The sequence below is a fragment of the Amborella trichopoda genome, chromosome 1 (assembly GCF_054954075.1).
Source record: "Amborella trichopoda isolate Santa Cruz 75 chromosome 1, AtrichopodaSantaCruz75HAP2 v2.0, whole genome shotgun sequence".
In the NCBI taxonomy this organism is placed as follows: Eukaryota; Viridiplantae; Streptophyta; class Magnoliopsida; order Amborellales; family Amborellaceae; genus Amborella; species Amborella trichopoda.
In genome coordinates, this window is record NC_142336.1 from 37,582,477 (window position 1) to 37,602,413 (window position 19,937).

The 19,937-nt window shown below is 38.9% G+C and overlaps 1 protein-coding gene across 20 annotated transcripts in view; it reads right to left on the reverse strand.

Annotated features, from left to right (window-relative positions):
- The window catches only part of ATIM (timeless family protein), a 73,409-nt gene that overhangs the window by 21,435 nt on the left and 32,037 nt on the right, over positions 1–19,937 (reverse strand). For 11 of the 20 annotated variants that reach the window (XR_016053562.1, XR_016053561.1, XR_016053570.1 and 8 more), the window contains exons 5-10: positions 11,222–11,537; positions 10,832–10,960; positions 10,511–10,703; positions 10,237–10,367; positions 9,265–9,480; positions 9,008–9,106 (exon numbers count right to left, since the gene is read on the reverse strand). Coding sequence is in view for 12 of the 20 variants with exons in the window: in XM_020666584.2 (XP_020522243.1) it covers positions 9,008–9,106; positions 9,265–9,480; positions 10,237–10,367; positions 10,511–10,703; positions 10,832–10,960; positions 11,222–11,537 (1,084 nt within the window). In the remaining 8 variants the exon portion in view is untranslated. The remainder of the gene's footprint in view (positions 1–9,007; positions 9,107–9,264; positions 9,481–10,236; positions 10,368–10,510; positions 10,704–10,831; positions 10,961–11,221; positions 11,538–19,937) is intronic. The other 9 variants (XR_016053566.1, XR_016053563.1, XR_016053583.1 and 6 more) reach the window with 1 other exon arrangement.

Here is a 19,937-nt window from a genome sequence, read left to right on the forward strand (position 1 = left end):
GGATTCGTACCAATATCTTTCTCGCCAAGTGTACCTCAAGTGGAAAGGTATGTCAATGATCATCGATGGCAGCTGTTGTGAGAATATCGCTTCTAACGAAATGGTAGACAAATTGGGTTTTAAGAGCAGCAAGCATCCTACCCCACAGAAGATGTCATGTTTACGCAACATAATGAAGTTCCCAATGATTCTCCTTGCCTATTTAATTTTTCAATCAGTAAAACCCATAAGGGTGCAATGTAGTGTAATGCTGTTCCAATGGATGGATGTCATTCGTTACTTGGTCATTTGCTGATGATGTGATGCATGCTACAAGAAAGAATACCTACACTTTCATGCATAATGAAGTTAAGGTCACATTGCATCCAATGAAGGGATCCAGCCTAATAAGGGGGTTGAGAAGCGATCTCATCGCTTGACTGTTTGGGGATTATTTGAAATGATTCAAGAAATTAGGCTGGTTTTTGCACTTGGAGCAAAGGAGGTCGAAGGTCATAAAAAATTGCTCAAGGGAGTAATGACTGAATTTAAGGACATCATTCCTAAAGAGTTGCCTGAGGAGCCCCCACCACTATTAAACATTCAACATTGTATTGATTAGTACAAAGTGGTACACTTCCAAACTAAACTGCATATCGAAGGAGTACACTTGAGCATGAAGAGCTGATAAGGAAAGTGGGAGACTTTCTTGAAAAGGGGCCGACCATGAGACATTAAGCCCATGTGTTGTCTCAGCTTTTCTTTCCATGACTCGAGGAGGATGTGTGGAACAATCACACTCTCAATAAAATAACAATCAAGTATAGGTTTCCTATACCTCAGCTAGACGATACATTGGATATGTTGTCTGAATCCCTTACTCTTTTGAGATTATTCACAAAGAGGGCTTATATGTCAACGAATGCTAAAGCCATGATTGCGTGGCCTACCCTATTGTCTGTTGGAGATGTGAGAACCTTTCATGGTCTTGGTACAGTTTATCAGCATTTAGTTCACAATTTTAGCATTATTATTGCTCCTATAATTGATTGTAGGACGGAAAGAAAGTCAGCATGGACCAAGGCTGAAGAAGACCTTCAATCCAGTGAAGCAAACGATGGTTGATGTGCCAATGTTGCCTTTGCTTGATTTTGAAGAAGTCTTTGAGGTAGAATCCGATACTTCACATTTGGGTATTGGTGATCTCCCTCGCCAAGAGGGGAAGCCAATTGCATAGTTCAGAGAGTGAAGCCAAGAAACAGCATCCCACCTATGACCTCAAGTTCTATGTCATTGTGCAAGCGTTTGCAACATTAGTGGCATTACTTGATCTACGGAAGTCTCATTTATTTAGACCATGAATCCTTGAAGTACGTAAATTCTCAAGAGAAATATAATCATATACATAAAATTGGTGTCTTTTCTTCAAGAACATATTTTGAAATCAAGCATAAGTCCGAGGCTCGAAATTGTGTGGCTAATGCTCTTAATCGGAGAACAACTAGTCTGAGCACTATATCAATGGGAGTTTTGGGCTTCAAGCACGTAAAAATGCAATATAAGACCGATCCATATTTTGGGGATATTTATGAGCAGTGCAGCAAGGCAGTGGGCAATCAACAGGGGACATTCTTGTTAAATGATGAGTATCTCTCTTTCAATATCATTTGTGTAATCCAAAAGGCTCTCTACGTGGAAAACAATGGAAGATCTTCATGGGGGAGGCTTAGGGGGACATTTTGACGAGGCACGACGGTTGCTTTGGTAGAAGACAAATATTTTTATCCTAGGCATCACTAAGATGTTGGCCAGTATGTCAAAAGGTGCAGAGTTTGTTAGTTGGAAAGGGCCAAGCTCAAAATATTGGATTGCATACACTATTATCTACGCTTACAACACCTTGGAAACATCTTAGTATGGATTTTATATGGGGATTGCGTAAGACTCAAAGAGTTAATGATTGTTGATTTTCCGAAGATGGCTCATTTCATTCCTTGTAGAATGACTATCGATGTCGCTTGTGTTGCACATTTAATTGTCAAAGAGATTGTGTGCCTTCATTGAGTACCAAAATTAATTACTTCAGACCGTGGTGTGCGGCTTATGAGCCACTTTCGGAGGACTCTATGGAAGAGGCTTGTTACTGGGCTTCAATTAAACAATGCATATCATCCACTAACTAATGGACATATGTACGTGGTAAATTAAAGCTTAGGAAGCTTATTAAGAAGCCTAGTAGGGGAGTAGACCAGCCAAGACATGCAAACTTCGCTTATAACAATTCTCAGAATCGAACTATTGTCAAGGCTCCATTGAAGGCAGCCGATGAAGATAACCCCAAGCAAGTTCTTGATTTGGTGCATTTTCCAATTGAAGTCAAAATAAGCTAGTCTGAGTAAACTACGAGGAAGTCCAGAATTCTAATCGTATTTGATTAGAATTGAGAACTCCACAATGAATTGGGTAGTTCTGAGGCAAATATTGATTTCGTTCCCATATGCAGATTAGTTGGTCTAACAGGATCGGGGCCAAGGTGGATTTGAGGCGAAAGGGTCAGTCCCTTAATACAATTATGGTCAAAAAGAATTAAAAAAAATGGACGTTTGCATAAAGACATGGAAGAGAAGGAGTGATATTAATAGGTGTCCAAGAAGTAGGTGATGGAATTTAAAAAAAAAGAAAATAGACTTATTTAAAGATAAATTAGTTAAAGAAGGGAAATAGAACTCTGAACATGAAGTCAATGTTATGTGGAATGAGATAATTGACTGCATTAAAAAATGGAAATGAAGTTTTAGGAGAACTAGAGGGAAACAAAATTTAGATGAGGAAACTTGGTGGTGGAGTGATGAGGATCAAAAGGCCATTAGCAAAAAACAATCATATTATAAAACTTGGCAGTGTAATAGAAATGATCAACACTTAGAAGAATATAAAAATGCTACGAAAAACGTTAAACAAATAACAAGTAAGGCTAAACTTAAGACATGAAAATCTATACGGTAAACTGGGAACAAGAAAAGGTGAAAAGATGTCTTCAAATTAGCAAAAATGAGAGAAAATAACTGCAGGCATCTAGGCCATATTAAATGCATTAAGAGAGATTGATCAAAGGGTCTTAGTGAAGGATGAAGAGGCCAATGAATGGTGAAGAGTTTATTTTAAAAAATGAGGGCGGAGGTTATAGATAGATTCATAGGATTAGGATATCGAAAGTGAAAGAAGCTTTGAAAAGAATGAAGATAGGAAACGCTTTAGGACCAGATGGTATCCTGATAGAGGTTTGGAAGTGCATGGGGGAGATTGGCATTGACTGGCTGACCAAGTTATTTAACAAGGTGTTGAGAACAAAGAAAATATCAGAAACGGAGGAAAAGTATTGTGGTACATATTTACAAGAACAAAGGAGAAACAAAATTGTGAAAATTATCGAGGGATCAAACTTATGAGCCACACGATGAAGTTGTGGGAGAGTGATTTAGCAACGACTAAGGCATGAAACGAGTATATCAGAAACCAATTCAGTTTTATGCAGAGAGGTCAATAACTGCGGCTATTTTCCTACTTAGGTAAATGATTGAAAATTTTAGGGCGAAGGGCAAAGACATCCACATGGGTTTTATTGATCTAGAGAAAGCTTATGATTGAGTAAGGTGGAAATTCTCCTCCCCCCACCCCCTCCTTTGGAACAAAGTAATTCAAGCCAAATACGGGATGAATGGCACTAATTGGTTGCCCAGATCACCCCCACACAAATCCTCAAGAGCTTGGATAAGCATATCCTCCACTACAATAGATTTCACCATCAGAACTCGATTCTGGTTAGGCAATGTTTTGAGAATTAAGTTCTAGACTGATGGCTGACTAGGATCTTCTCCACTCTCCCTAACCTTCCCTCTCTCTTCCTTATCGCTCGCCACCCAGCGACTCTTATCACTAACTACACCTCTTTCTCTGGAACTACTATGGTCTGGGCACCAATATTCAAACGAAATCTTAATGAGCAAGAATCCACCACCCTTATCTCCCTTTTTCAAACCTTAGAAAGCTGCTTTAGTACTTTGTCTAGACCAGATTCTCTGATCTGGTCCCTAGCCCCCTCAAGTTCATTCTCAGTGTCTTCTTTCTACACTTCCCTTATACCCAACCCCAACCCCCTCATTAACCTAACTTGGTCCTTAACCATACCTCACAAAGTTCAGGCATTCATTTGGGTTCTTACATGGAAAAACCCTCACCCTTGATCAACTCAAAAAGAGGGGCCTTGCATTCCCTGATCGATGCATTCTGTCTCCAAGCAAAGGAGACTATCCCCCCCCCCCCCCCCTACACGCACCTCTTTCTCCAGAGTGATGTGTCTCAGAGCCTCTGGTATTCCCTTCTTAAGCTGTTTGGTTTACAATGGGTCACCCCAACTAATTTGACCCAGTTCTTCAAAACCTACTTCTCACCTCCCTTCTCCAAAAATGGTAGAAAACTACGGCACCTTGTTGTTGCCAACCACTTTTGGAGTCTTTGGCTAGAAAGAAACTCCAGGACCTTCAGAGGGGTACAGAAAACTATAAAGGCAGCTTTTGACTCTATAACTGCACAAATAGCCTTCTGGGCCAAATCCATTCCCATCTTTTCTACCTTGCCCATCTCTCATTTTCTAAAAGACTGGGAGTGTCTCTTTCTCCTTGCAGCCCAAGCGAACAGACCTAGACCCTTATGGTCCCCCCCTCCCATAGGTTTCCTCAACCTAAATGTAGATGGTTCCTCTTTAGGCAACCCAAGCCCTTTGGGCAGAGGAGGAACATTATCGGATCCGAATTCTACCAATTGGACCTTCTCATAATACATCGGGCATCGAAATTCTAGTTTCACAAAGGTTATGGCCCTTCTGGTTGGCCTCAAAAGATTGTTTGAGTTGGCACCAGCAGTACAAGGCATTATAGTGGAATCAGACTCTTTCAACACCGTTTGCTAGGCCACACAGATGCACCAGCCTCCCTGGAGGCTCTCAGCTATTTTCAAGCACATTTATTTCTTATGTAATTCCCTTCCTTAGGTATCCCTCACCCATATCTACAGAGAAGCAAATTCGGTGGCAGATCGATTAGCCAAGGAGGGTGTTAAGAGGGGCTCGTGAGCAATCAAAGGTCAGTAAGCCCAATCAGCCAACTCAGATAGCTACAAAACCTGGATTCTCCCTCTATCTCATCTCTTCTTTCTCTTCTTTGCCCCTTTCTCAACCTCACCTCTCCACTCTCTCTCTATTCTATCTCTTCCTCCTCTCCTCTATCTTTGTTCTATGGTTGTACTGAGCCAGATATGGGAGGGAAAAAAAAAGAAGGGAATTTTTTTGGTGGAGGGCTCGGTTGTGGCACTCTTCTCCCCGCACGTCACCTCAACCTATAGCTTCTGCAACGGTACTATATACTCGTAGCCACGGCTGAATTGCTCGAGCAAAGAATGGTACTTCTCCACACCACAGTCTTTGTCCCTTCAACAGTTCATTCTTTGGCTAGACCTTCTCAGCAGGAGATCCCTTAACAAGGTAAGCACCTATTCACCCATACCCCCCCTGAAACCTCTCTCTCTCCTTCACCTAAACCCTCTCTCTCTAACCTTTTAACTGCCCTTCTCTCTAACCAACCCACTCAACTTCCTCTTCTATACTCAAACCACAATTCTCCCTATACCCGAATACACCAAATCCCTTCAATCTAATACACCTCCTATCAATCAAACCCCTCTTCCCTACGCATCTCTTATTGTTGCCCGAACCTTATATCTTTAGTGATGACAGCAGTTACTTCTCTCTCAAGACTCCTTCTCTCTATTTTACATTTTCTCTATTTTTCTCTTCTTCTTGCTTAGAGTACTCTTTGTACTCTCTCCTTATTCTTTCCTTTCCCCTCTTCTCCCCTCTCTCATCTATTCTTTCTTATCTTCTCTACTCTAATAGCAGACCAAAGATTGCACCTCGTAGCCACTAGCAGCTAGCTCTTTCTCGGGACAGTTTTATGTCCCCGCATGTTCTCTATTTTCCCTCTCTTTTCATTTTGAGTACTCTATGTACTCTCTCTCCTCTAATTTCTTCTATTCTCACCTCTCATCTCTTATATCCCTTCCTCCTCTCTCTCCTCTCTTCTCTTACAGTAGACCAGAGTTTGCCTCATGCAATAGAGGCTACCTCACCCCTTCTTTTTTCTCCCAGTTCTCTCCTCTCCTCTCCTCTCTTCCTCTCTTTTTACTTTTGTCACCTAGTGGTAGCTGTCTTCATACTACAACACACGATTGAAGGCTCCTCCTTCGACAATCGGAATAGCGGTGTGACAGTTTTTTAGTGACAGACCAAGATAAAAACGAAACAGAGGTGATGGGCAAGTTTGGGGCAAAACGAAATTGGACAATGGGATAAACTACAACCCCGATCAGTTTCAAAGGATTTCAGGGTGAGGAACGTCTGCTGGATAGCCTCTCACCAGTAGCCGGAGCCCCAATTGTGCACCACAATATCTCCGCTTATTCTCTATCTTGCCTCCACATCCTTATTACCTCACCAACATCACCCCTTTTTACCTCTTCGAGCTGCTTCACCTCATAATGTCGGCTGCTTAGCTCGCACCAAAGCAGGCAGCTTATGAAGGCAATTGAAAGCTCGCTGGTCAAAAGCAAAGTCTCGATCCACAATTTTTTTGGGAGATTGTCGAATATTGTAGTTCCTTTTAATCCGTTTTTTTTTGTTCCTTCCTTCTTTCTTTGACTACGTACCTCTCCCGCTTTCTCCCTCTTCTCTTACTGCTATTTGTCTGAGCACTTGTGGGAGTGTCGCCTTTAGGTTATAACCAAATGTATCATTTCTATTTAATTACAAATTTAACATTTCTCAAAAAAAAAGAAAGCTTACGATTGAGTACCTTCATATTAGATTTGGTGGGTGTTAGAAAAGAAAGGAGCCTTTAGGCACTACATCGCCTTGGTGAGAGATATGTACGATGGAATGCTAACTAGTATACGAACAACTAATGGAGAGATGAGTGATAATAGGTCTACATCAGGGGTCGGTATTGAGCTCGTACCTCTTTGTCTTATGGATGACTTAACAAGACACCTACAAGATGAGGTACATGGTGCATGTTCTTCGTTTGAGGTACCATGGTGCATGTTCTTCGTTTGAGGTACCATGGTACATGTTCTTCGTAGATGACATAGTTTTGATCGATGAGATCCGAAACGGTGTCAACACAAAGTTATAACTTTGGAAGAATGCTCTAGAATCTAAAGGTTTTAAATAGTCTGGCTAAGACATAGTATATGAAATGCAAGTTTAATAATAATAGGAGTAAAATGAAGAAGTAGTTAAGACTAACAGTCAGGAAATATTAAAAAGAGTGCACTTTCGATATCTTGAGTCAATGATCCAGAAAAATAGAGAGATTGAGGAAGATGTCGCACACAAAATTAGAACTGGGTGGACGAGGAGGAAATTACATCCAAAATTTTATGTGATCGTGGCATACCAATGAAGTTGAAGGGCAAGTTCTATTAGATAGCTATGAGACCAGCTTTGCTCTATGGGGCGGAACGTTGGGTGGTCAAAAAACAACATACCCATAGAATGAGTGTAACGGAGATGAGGATGTTGAGATGGATGAGTGGCAAGACAATAAGGGATAGAATTCGTAATGAATACAATCGAGAAAATTTAAGTGTGGCACCAATAGGCAATAAGATGAGAGAGTAGACTTAAGTAAGCTAGCCATGTGTAGAGCACACCTAGCACAGCATCTGTTAAGAGGTACGAGTTAGTTCAATTGGAATGCTCAAAAAAGGCAAAGGTTAGGTCCAAAAGAACATTGTTAGAAGTAGTGAGAAAAGATATGAGAACTTATGACCTCACTGAAGGTATGATATTGCCCTTAATAGAGCAGAATGGCAAACCAGGATTCGTGAAGCCGACCCCAATTAGATGAGAAAAGGATTTGACGATGATGATGTACAAAAAAGAGTTTTGGATCTGATGAACAAGGTCAATGATTTGTTGTTTTGTATGAAGAAATTTTAGACAAAGAAATGAAGTATCAAGACGAGCTCCCTGGAAGGACTCGTCCATGGCAAAGTCATCTTCTCTTATTTAAAGCTTCCATTGGATTCTTTTAGGGTTGTTTGTGTGGTTGAATCCATTTTTTTGTACGCTTCTTTCCTCTAGATTTTGTAGTGTCAAAATACCATGTGATCACTCCTGTGAGTGTCGCTTGTGAAGAAAATAATTCCTGTGTAGGCATGATACAAACCATTACTTTATCAGCTTGCCTTGTGGCAGGCATCCATGTGTTAGTTGATAACTATCCAATCATTTGCTTTAGTTAGGACAAGTCACTGAGGAATGCTGAAACTCCTACAAAACTCAATCAGTAGCAAAATGAGAATAGAGAGTTTGAAACATAAAAACTTATTTGCAGAAGATGGACTGGAAAATGTTCTTATCAATTGACATGCATATCACTGATATGAGGGGACTGCGCATGAACAATAACAAACAACCAATTTTGTGTACAAATTGTCATAATAAAAATTCAATACAAATACAGTTTGCAACTAATTGTCCAACATGATGAGAGGATTAAGTCCAACAGACCAGTGGGACCACATGATGACAAAAAGAAAATTCAACTGCTAAGGCAACTGGATCTGAGCAGCTCATATCTGTATTTTCTTTTTGGGTAGTTCAGCGATTTGGAATCAAACGTGGAATGTGGTCTAGCCGTCTTGCAATGACCAGCAATTAAACAATCAAGCCCAAGTCAGATTTCCAGCTAATACCCATAATAACAAGATGAATTATTACAATAAAATGGATATCATTTGAATAATCAGATGTGCCTTGTCTAGTAAATCATGCTGCTCTACCATACAACGTCACAGTCAATTAAACATTCTAGAGTTAAATAGATTGGAAACAAATGGATATAGATATGAGAAATGCCTACAGAAAAGGTGCATCACACATTAAAAGCGTGAAAGTCATATATACACCCACTGGAGCTAAATAAAGCAATATGCCAGGTTGCTCCATTAAATGATAACGCCCATGGATAATAATGGCAGCCCTCACACACTGACAATCATGATGACCACTCTGTGAATAGTAAAATGAAAAGTCAAGCTGTGATTAGACAATCAGCAAATTTTTACAATGATTTACAGAAACATGTATATAAAATAACACATTCCTACACAAAGGGCCATGTATACAATATCAACATTCAAAGTTTCCAGTTAGAAAATCATAATCACCATTTCTTTCATAAGAGATCCAGTGACTGCTAAAAACTTCCAGTTGTTTGTTTCTTTCACACCATCAAAAGAATAATGCCATTTTGACATGACTAACGCAAACATGGCTTCATTCATTGTTGCTGCAATTGGTCCACAAATGTCCCCATAGAATTCCCTTGCATCTGCAGCATGACTGATTGGCAAATTTTTAGACGGAGTTGCCTTCATCATTACCTGCATTATGGGGTTCATTCTTCATTCACTCACGATGTACCACTGGTAAATAAGAAAGAACAGTGTATTGAAGATAGAAAGAATTCAAGTAAGATTAAAGATCTCAAATCAAATGAAAGAATTCAAGTAAGATTAAAGATCTCAAATCAAATGGAAAAATAAATGCACCAACAGAAAATCCCGAGTACAAAAGCAAGATTTATGCTTCACTTAACATAAGAATCCAACAATATGTGTTCTAATCATACTCAAAACTGAATCAGAAAGCTCGAAGTGAAAACTACCTAAACATTAGACTTAGATTTGAAAATTAATCAATTATACCAAAATGAATCGGAGACAATAAAACACAAAAATTATTAAAAGCCGCAGAAGCATCAATGACCAGGATACAAAAGAAAACAAAGGTCCAGCATGTAATTCAATACACATTCTATAAGCTGCAGATTAGTATAATTTGTTTATTCTATTAGAATTGGAGAATGACTTATTTTTAAGAGTTTTTAAAATCCTCCAAAAACAATGCAAAAGAGGGAACTTGTTATCTTCAGGATTAAAACAAGAAAACATCATGATCAATTTAAACATGCCCTACAACAAGCAGGAGAATTCGTGGATGAAACTTCTGTAAGACTGCAAAATGTGGAAGCTGTCTCACTCGCAGGCCACACACTAATTAACTTGGAAAAAAATAAGATTAACAGATGCATTTCTGGGGTGACTTTCTAAGAATGTGTGTGTGTAATGGGATCTGACCTTTGAATTTGCATACTTGTGACGTTGAAACGCCATTAAGAACTGAACCACTTGGAAGAAAATAACAACATCACTATTCTGAATTGCATGATGCTCTTTTTCGATGTCTTCACGAATGGACTCCATCAAAACTGATAAAGATTTATATCATCGCATAGCAAAAAAAAACATTACATGACCTTTTTAAAAATCTAAAATCTCATACAATGGAGCCCAATGCGAAACTAAATAATGCATGAAAGAGCCCAAGATAAAATGTAAGGGAAACACTTACCATTATAACCTCGAGATAAGAACTGGTTTGCAAAATTATGAAGCAACCAAAGAACATTCTCGTTTGATGCAGATGAACTTCCATTGTCACATATTATTCGCTTCAATGGACCCCGTGGAACCTTATGAGCTTCGAGCAGAGTCTCAACAGGAACTGTGACCGGATTCCCTTTTATTAACATCTTAGAACCATCCTGATGTAAACAATGCAAATTAAAATCAACAGAGCAGACCTTTTCAATGACTTTCCAAGTAACATCTTAACTGTTTTTTCTTTTCATACGAAAAGTAACCAATAAGAAACAGTTGAGAAATCTCATACAACAGCTAGCCGAACAAAAGTTCCACTGAAAAGAGAATGTCGAATCAAATTTTTTGATCTAGTGACCCTCCTCTTTTCTTCTTCCTCCTTTATTGATCTAAAAGAACTTGGAGATGTTTCACCTTTACTCTGCGTAATGCAAATGGTGGCATATAATTAGTGAAAGAGAACAATATACAATTTAATGATTTGATGACTAATTAAGAAATAAGACATCAACAAACATCTGATTTCATCAGATTGACTTAATAACAATGTTTTCCAATTGTGCAGGGCCCCAATTGCAAAATACAAAGATTTAATCAATTAAAGATTCGTTTGCATGGCGGTATTTAACTTTATATAGAGTGATCATAGCATGAACATAAGGAAAAGCCAAAAGCAAACCACCTGGTTCTTCTGAGAAACTTTCGCAACCAGCTGCGGCTTTTGGTGCAAGAAGATGTAGTGATAAATCTCCAATAAAAGCAACTTATCTTGATGAATATAGCCATGAAAATCAGTAATATGTTGGGTTAGAACAAGGATCAGGTCCATAACATTCTCGCTAAATAAGATCTCCAGAAATCCATCTCTCAAACACAAAAACTGATTTGTGCATCCAGACGCCTGCTGTTGCGGAGAAATCTCATGGATAGATAGAAGATTCCGAAACAAAGTAAGCACCAGCTGAACCAATTTCCAATCATCCTCTGAAAATGCCTCACTATAGTAAAACAACAATTAGAATTGACTATATGAACATAAATTAAAAAGCAAAGTGGTTTTTTAAGGAAGAAAAGTTTAGACGAAAAAGCAAAGGGAAGACTTACTATACTTCCCCACCCACATATTTTTCCCACATACCCCATCCCCCAGCCGTCCAATCTGAATGGACGGCTGAGATGGCCCAAATCAAAATATCACGCCTATACACTGTTTTATTTTTAATCTTTTTTTTCCCTTAAACTCGCACCTGCAAAAAATCTAAACAAAAAATACTCCTGAAAAAATAAAATGACAGATATACCCCTGAAAGTTTTAGGGGTATTTTGGTCATTCCAGGGTTTCAGGGGTATTTTGGTCATTTCAAGGGTTATTTTGATCATTTATTTTATCGAGAATATTTTTATTGCAGGTGCGCCCATTGAGATGATTGACAAGTACCAAATTTCATCTTCTTATGATTAGTAAAAGAAATTAAAATAAAATATTCTGAGACGTCAAATCTAAGATCCTATGGTCAGTGGCTCATTTGTGACATTATGATTGAAGTCATCGCAACCATCCATTCAGATAGGACGACTGGGAGATGGGGGATCTAGGAAAAACATATATGGGTGGGGAAGTATAGTAAGTTCTCCCAGAAGCAAAAAACTACACAAAATTTAAGATTTGTTTGCATTCCCTTTAACATTTATGCAACACGCATACAGCCTCAGGAATGTCTATGCATAAATACTTAAGCAAACATTGACAATAAAGAAAGCCACCGTACTAAATGCACATGAAATATAACAATCAAAAACCACTACTATAACCCTCTGGAGCCCTTCCCAAATCCCAAGATAATTGCCACTCAATGCCAATGTGGTCAACATCTCAGCCAAACAATTGCCCTTCTTGGTTTTATGCCACATAATAGCAATGCCAGTTCTATGTTAAGAATTTACAACCCTATTGCACTCAAATGAACAAGTCACTCCCACTCTTCACCCATCCAATGCATCAGCATGATCTTCAATGTCTTAAAAGAGAAAACATAAAATCAACATGCACCATAAGTTAACCTAAGTGACCATCTGAAAGGTGGACAAAATGATCTAGCCAAGTATATACAATTGAAATTTTTCTTCTTTCTATTATTCATACCTGCAGAACACATACAGATGTCCAAAATACAACACTAATTTACAAAAATAAACCCTAATACAATCTAGGATCATCTCTTATAATTCATTACAATCAAACAAAATACAATGGCTGAAGTTGAATTAAGAAACATGGAGCCATTAGAATTACCAAGTAACTTGCCTTAAGTTACCACCAAGGACTTCGTACACTCCACACTAGGTCTCCTCCACTGATGGCGCACGGAATCTCAGTCCTAACCTTGTCTCACAATTCGTGAAGCCTAAGCAAACCCCTTGCTCAAGGATGAAAGTATGACATAGTATAGGATATGGGCCTTTCTCAACATCTAAGGTTATGAAAGCTTCTGTGTGCCACCCCTTTTAAGGATAGGGCATGGCCCCCTCTTTATTTCTCTTTTTCTTAACCCTAAAGAGAGAGAGATGAGAGAGAAAAGAGAGTAGAGAGAATGGGGCATACCTGCCTGTCGAGAGAAAAGGCGAGAGGCCAACCTTTTCTCAAGTGTAGAGAATCCCCCATAAAGAATATTTATAGAGTAGGGCTAGGGTTTTGGGGTCTACGGTTTTGCCATCATTATGAGACTTAATCTTGACAGTAGACCTTTGAGACCTATGGGGTAAAGAGATCTTAACCCTTCAATCCATAAATCAGCCACCATGATCAAAGGAATGAGCTAGAACCATTATCATTCAATTTCCATAACCTATTCCCATGAAATTAAATTAAAGAAAGTAATATAAATTTACTTATTTGATTTCCATCAATCTCTAGACTTTCCCTTTCTTATAACAATCCTCCAATTTCAAAACACCTTCCATTTTATTTCAACATCTCTCTAAAAGGCTTGCTCATCAAGCCATTCCATAGAGAAAGGAGTGAGGTGGGGAGTGCCACCTAGTATGGCCCCTTGTGAGCCCCACGGTGCCCATGTCTGGGCCTCTTTGTGGTGGGCCCAGAACTCCAATGGACCCCCACAACCTCTAGTTAATTTTAAATTAATGAAAATAATTTTTAGAAATCAATAAATATTTTTTTTTTCTCTAAAATAAATAAATCCAGAAAATTCACTTTACCCTATTTAAAACTTCTTTTAGCCAAAATAAAATATCCAGAGAAAAATTCATTTCAATAATCTAAAATACAAATAAAATATAATTAAACATATTAAAATAAATTTGATGGGAATTAGATCCAAAGAGTTAGGAATAACACAAATATACTAAGGACTTCCATCTATTCTAAAAACCGTATCCCACTGTCATATTCTCAAACTGACCCAACAATTTCCATGATCGACAACCCATCGCAAAGATTCATGCTTGGACTATCAAAGTAAGCCAATAAATGAAAGAGACACGATCTTAGTCCATGAATTATAGGTCCCTCCTTAAGGACAAGTCCATGTCCCATTCTAGCACAATACCTCATGGGTCCTTCCAACATAATCCAGTGTTGCAGGGAGACATCTCTTCGCCACATGTACGCAACATGCCCTCAAAGGTCTGCTTCACAGACGGCTATCTAGTGTACATGCCTTGTGATGGTAATAATGAGTATTTGGCCCTTGTCCTCTCCGGTCAAACACTACACATATCACATCTAGTCCCCTAGCCAACAATCCTATGCACATTTCTGACCTCATCAATGCGATAACCCCACAAAAAAACCCTTATTGGTTGTGCACGTATGCTCAGGGCTACAGGTTCTAGACATCATCCCAATCCTAGCCAATCAAAACTCAGATGAATCATGGCATTAGCAATGCCATGCAGTCCATCCAGACCATACCTCATTGTCCATCCGAACCACGCTCCCACTGGAGTTATCATATGGCTATAAGAAGCTTTCAGTACATGCTCTCATAAGGCCTTTAAATGGCCCCATAACCCCAATACCACCAACAATACACCAAGACTCAACCCCAATATTTCCTCCCTTCATAGGCAGCCCCAAATTGCCATATGCTTGTCACATTTTAGCTTGAAATGTCAAGCAAGGGACCATGACACTCTTATCTTTGTCCCTAAACCGCCAATGAGAACAACTAGCAAAACTAACACAAAACCCATAATCACAAAAAACAAAGCCTAAATAATTTTGCATACCAGTCTTCCCAATTCCCAAACATAAAGTTCTCTCAAGTCACAAAATCAATGAACAGAAGCTCATTCCAAGTCAAAAAAACTCACCCAAGTCAACTTGACTCATTTAGAGGGCTTTTTTAGTTAGAATATACATACATGCATGTGTGCATACATACATTCATGCGTATATATGTAAGTACATGTTTAATTATCACAAGGAGACAATTTACCTCTGTCATTTTCATAAGAATATTGTTGAACATCTCACTAAAGGACAAGAGTATTTGTACTAATCAAGTTCATAGACTTGCTTTCAAAAACCATTTTGCATTTGAGGAATTTCTAACATACCCTCGATGATTAAGCTACCAATAAAAATAATTATTTTTACAAAAAAAAAAGCCCTTTTGAGGGGGTACACTTTTGAGGGGGTACACTTTTCCACTCTAAAATTTTATAGAAAGACGCTAGAGTGAAGAACAAGTAAGGAAAAAAATACCTTGTACCAGTAAAAGTTATAGCCACAGCTCCAAGATGGTGCTCCAGCAATAGTCCAATTGCAAAAAAATCAGCAAACCAGAGTTGCATAGTGTAACCACCTAAGACTTAGTACGACCGATGAAATCGCCCTAAGATCAACAGCATACCTGCTATAAAGTACCCTTTCTACTAAGTTTTGGTTGAAAATATTACAGGTTTGGCATTCTAGGTAGCAGGCCCTTCCTCCACTCTGGACTTCTCCACAAAGCTAATTAGAAGAACACTCAATGCCTCACGCTTGCCTCACCTTCTCTCTCTTTCTCTAACCAAAACCCACTATGAAAAATACATACAGTTTGTATTCTTTGAGAAAACAGCCATGGAGTTGCAGGTTGCAGGCCCACTTCCTCACTCTTGGGATCTTTCAAAAAGAACTAGGAAGAAACCCAATGCCACTCTCTCAACCTCCGGCACCTCCATTTACTCTCTTTCTTCTCACTCAAAAACTCTAAGCCTACTTCTCTCTTTCTATTTTAGACAGCCCTAGGGCCTCAACGAGATACCCTAGAGAGAAACCATTAGGAATCACTTTATAGAACCTTACGAATAGAGTAAGAAGTAGTCTACGGGTAACGTGGAATTTGAATGGGAGATTCATTGTATGAGAGGGCCAACCTTAGCCATTCTCCCCTACCCAGCCATCATGAATCAAGGATAGATAACACACCATATCCATTAGGAAGACCCCAAGTTCTATTTCTCTTCCAATTCTGTTGCAGGTGGACTATGTGATCCGAGCAAGTCAATATCGATTAAAAGCTTTCTATCATTTTCAAAGTATAACAACACAAATCACTTACAATTGTTCAAATACAATTTTATAAACCAAAAGAAAGCCAAGGACTCTCACTTGCTTGCCATTCAAGAAAAAAAACATTCATGACATGGATTTGAAAACTACATAAATGTTGCAATTAAATCATGAGAACATAAAATAGGAAAATACAGCATACCTTACCTCAAGTTACCCCCAAGGACTTCGTACACCCAACACCGGGTCCCCATACCAATGATGCATAGGATTTAGGTTCCAGAACTTGTTTCACAACTTGGAAAACCTTGGCAAAACCAGCAGAGAGCATGACAGCGGATGAACTAGACCGAGGCTCACCACATGAGCATAAGGCTAGTACCTATGGGCTAGGCATGGTGGCTTGGGCGTGCCACTCTTTAGGATTTATTTTCTTTTCTAAACGCTAATTTTAGAGAGAGATCAAAGAGGGGTGTGCCACCCTTAGGCTCAAAGAGAGAGAGATTAAGATATGAAGTGTGTATAGCATGAAACCCCATAGCTAATTTATATAACATAAAGACTAGGATTTCAAGGGTTGGTTTTGCCATTATTATGAGACTTCATCTTGACTTTTGATCATGGAGACCTATGGGGGGAAAAGATCTCATGCATTAATTCCTTAGCTCAACCATCATGATCAAATGAATGAGATGGAACCATTATCCCTCAATTTCCATAACTCTATTCTCATCAAATATTATGCAGAGAAACCACTAAATCAAGTTTAATACCAAATCAATTTTAATACCTTTTGAAATCAATCAAAATCTCTACACCAACTCTTTCCTAAAATAATCCAATCAATTGCATGCCTTATGCCACAAGGCATAAAATAGGAAAGAGAAGAATAAGGAGACGGGGCGCACCACCCTATGGGTGGCCATGTGGACCCCTTGCCCCACTAATTGCTGGGCCCAATAAATCCCAATGGGCCCCCAATACATTAAATATATTTTACAGATATTAAAAGAAATTTTATGATGTCATTAAATATTTTATTTTCCTCTCTGATTAAAATAAAACCAAAAAATTGGTTTTTTCATATTTAAAAATTATTTTTCAATAAAATAAAATACCCAAATAGGTCTAAAAATTCATTTTGATTATTTGAAAGATAACTAAAACATATCTAAGAAGATTTGACGGGAATTGAATCCATAAAGTTAGGATTACAACAAATATACTAAGGACTCCATCTTTTCGAGAGACCGCATCTCAGTGTAACTTCTCAAATTAGCCCAATAGTTCCCATGACCCCCAGACCTTTGTGGGGGTTCATGATTGGACTATCAAAGTCAACCAATTAAATGAAGGAGACACGATCCTAGTCCATCGATTACAAGTCCCTCCCTAAGGACAAGTCCAAGCCCCATTCTAGCATTATGCTCCATGGGTCCTTCCAACACAGTCCAGTACTGCATGGAATCATCTCTTCAACACATGTATACAAAACACACCCTTATCCAAAAGGGTCGAATTCCGGACGGCTATTTAGTGTACATGTCATGTGATGGTAATAATGAGGATTTAGGCCTTTGTCCTCTCCTACCAACCATCACACACAGGGTCTTACATCGAAACCCTTATCAGTTACGCCCACACAAAGCCCAGGACCACATCTTTTAAACATCACCTTGAGCCATAGCCAATCAAAAACTCAAGTGAACCTTGGCATAAACAATGCCTCATAGTCCAAAGTAGACCACACTCCCACTGAAGTTATCATGCCAATATAATAATTTCAGTACATGCTCTCATAAAGCCTTTAAATGGCCACATAACCACAACATTTTGTGGTGTCCAATCGAATCTTCCTAGGAAACTTTCACTTCTACGTCGATTCTACAACAAGATTCAATTAGATTTAGAATTCCCTCTTAAGATTCTATTCCCAACCAAAAGATCTTTTAACCACCAAGAGAATTTTCAAAATATTTGCTAACCAACTTGATACCTAAGATTCATGGCTCCTAGAAACACCAAGACACCATATAGAGCTCTACGCACCTCATTCGATACATAGAGGGCCCCAAGCTCCACCTTTTGACTACAATGCAACACCCATGGCCAGTGGGACCATTTTGGTCAAATGGTCTAAGGCATGTGGACCACATGGACAGAAAACCATGCCCACAGTGAGCCATATGTATGTGTATAGTATGCTCCATATTGGTTCTTGAAAAGAAAAATAATAATAACAAGAATACCCTAGATTAAAAACAAATATTTTATTTAAAACAAATCCTTTCTTTAAATACAAATTTAACAACACAATATTGAGGTGTTTAAATATAGAAAATAAAAACATTTCATTTTCCCCAATAACCTTTGAAGAACTACTTCGAAAACAACTGGAAGATTATGCTAGCACTAAAGCTAGATCTTTGTACAAGGCGCTCCATGAGTCCTATGATTGCTTCTAAACCACAAACAATCCACCAAACCCACGAACCATGTGTCTCCCATGCAAGGGCCGCAAGGCTGGTCAAGGCATGTAAGTGTCACAGCCTACAAATAGCCATGGATAACATGTGCTCTTCCCCAAGAACATGGTTAAAGTCCAGTGCACAAGACAAAAACAACTGCACATGTGTGTCAAGGATTCTATCTTAAGTGGGGAGTCCTGCTTAGGCACATGTATGCTAACAGTCATGAAGACCCAATAACTCCAAGATCACACATATTCGAGGCAACTACCATTATGTATTATGTGCAGGATTTCAATTGTCGACGTTTTCAATAACTCACAAGCCCCTATACATCTCATACTATAAGAACCTCTTCCATGTACTGGCCCACCAAACAACATCTAACCTGGCAGCAGCAAACTTCAACATGACACTTTTTGACCCTCTTCGGCAATACGCATCATGGGACCAAAGAGCAGCCAACCTAGAGTGTGGGTTCACAAATCTAGACAAGGCCTAGTTGGATGCAAAGTCAAGAGTGATGGAGTCGACTACATCCTAGATAGAGCCCACTTCTCTACTCATGCCTGCTCTAGGTAATCAAGCAGAGCACAATGAGACTTATCATAAATTTAAAGCATGGGGACAAGGGGAAAACAAAATAAGGCTTTAAATTAATACTTAGGTTACAAGCATTTAAAGGCCACAAACCCCAACAAATTCTATAGTTCAGGATACCCACTAATGTAGGACCAAATTTAGAACTTTTTCTTTTGCATTGACTTGGTCATTGGCATGGCCAGTCAATTATCGAATGCACTTTCAGGTGATTTTGTATAGTGGTAGGCCTGGCGCTTCCCCCCCCCCCCCCTCGGAAAAAAAAAAAAGAAAAGTGGTCGGGTCCAATGTTGTCAAATTAACTTCGCTTCGACTGACGAGGCCAAGACCTTCAGTTTTTCACTCTGAACCAAAGTGAAACAAACAAAAAAAGCAGCTGCTTCTACCAGATTTGGCACGCTTCAGTCGCTTTGGCCCCATTCGGGTCGATTCAGCTGAAACATCATCCTTCGTCTGAAGAGGATGAGGGAAAAAATGAAAATATAAAAAATCAATAATTTATTTATACCCATATTTCAAATGGTAGAAGTGATTCTCTCTCTCTCTCTCTCTCTCTCTCTCTCTCTCTCTCTCTCTCTCTCTCTCTCTCTCTCTCTCTCTCTCTCTCTCCCCCCCCTAAGTATCGTACAGCTATGCACTTAACTCACGAACATTATGAAATATTTTTTCATTGCCACTATTGAGTTTATTAACAACCTCTTTTTTTCTTTGCATATTGTAAATAGATGTTGTCAAATGGATCGAACTCATCATGCCATTGTTGTCAAATGGATGTTAATACATGAAGAATTATCAAATATTTTTTCATCACC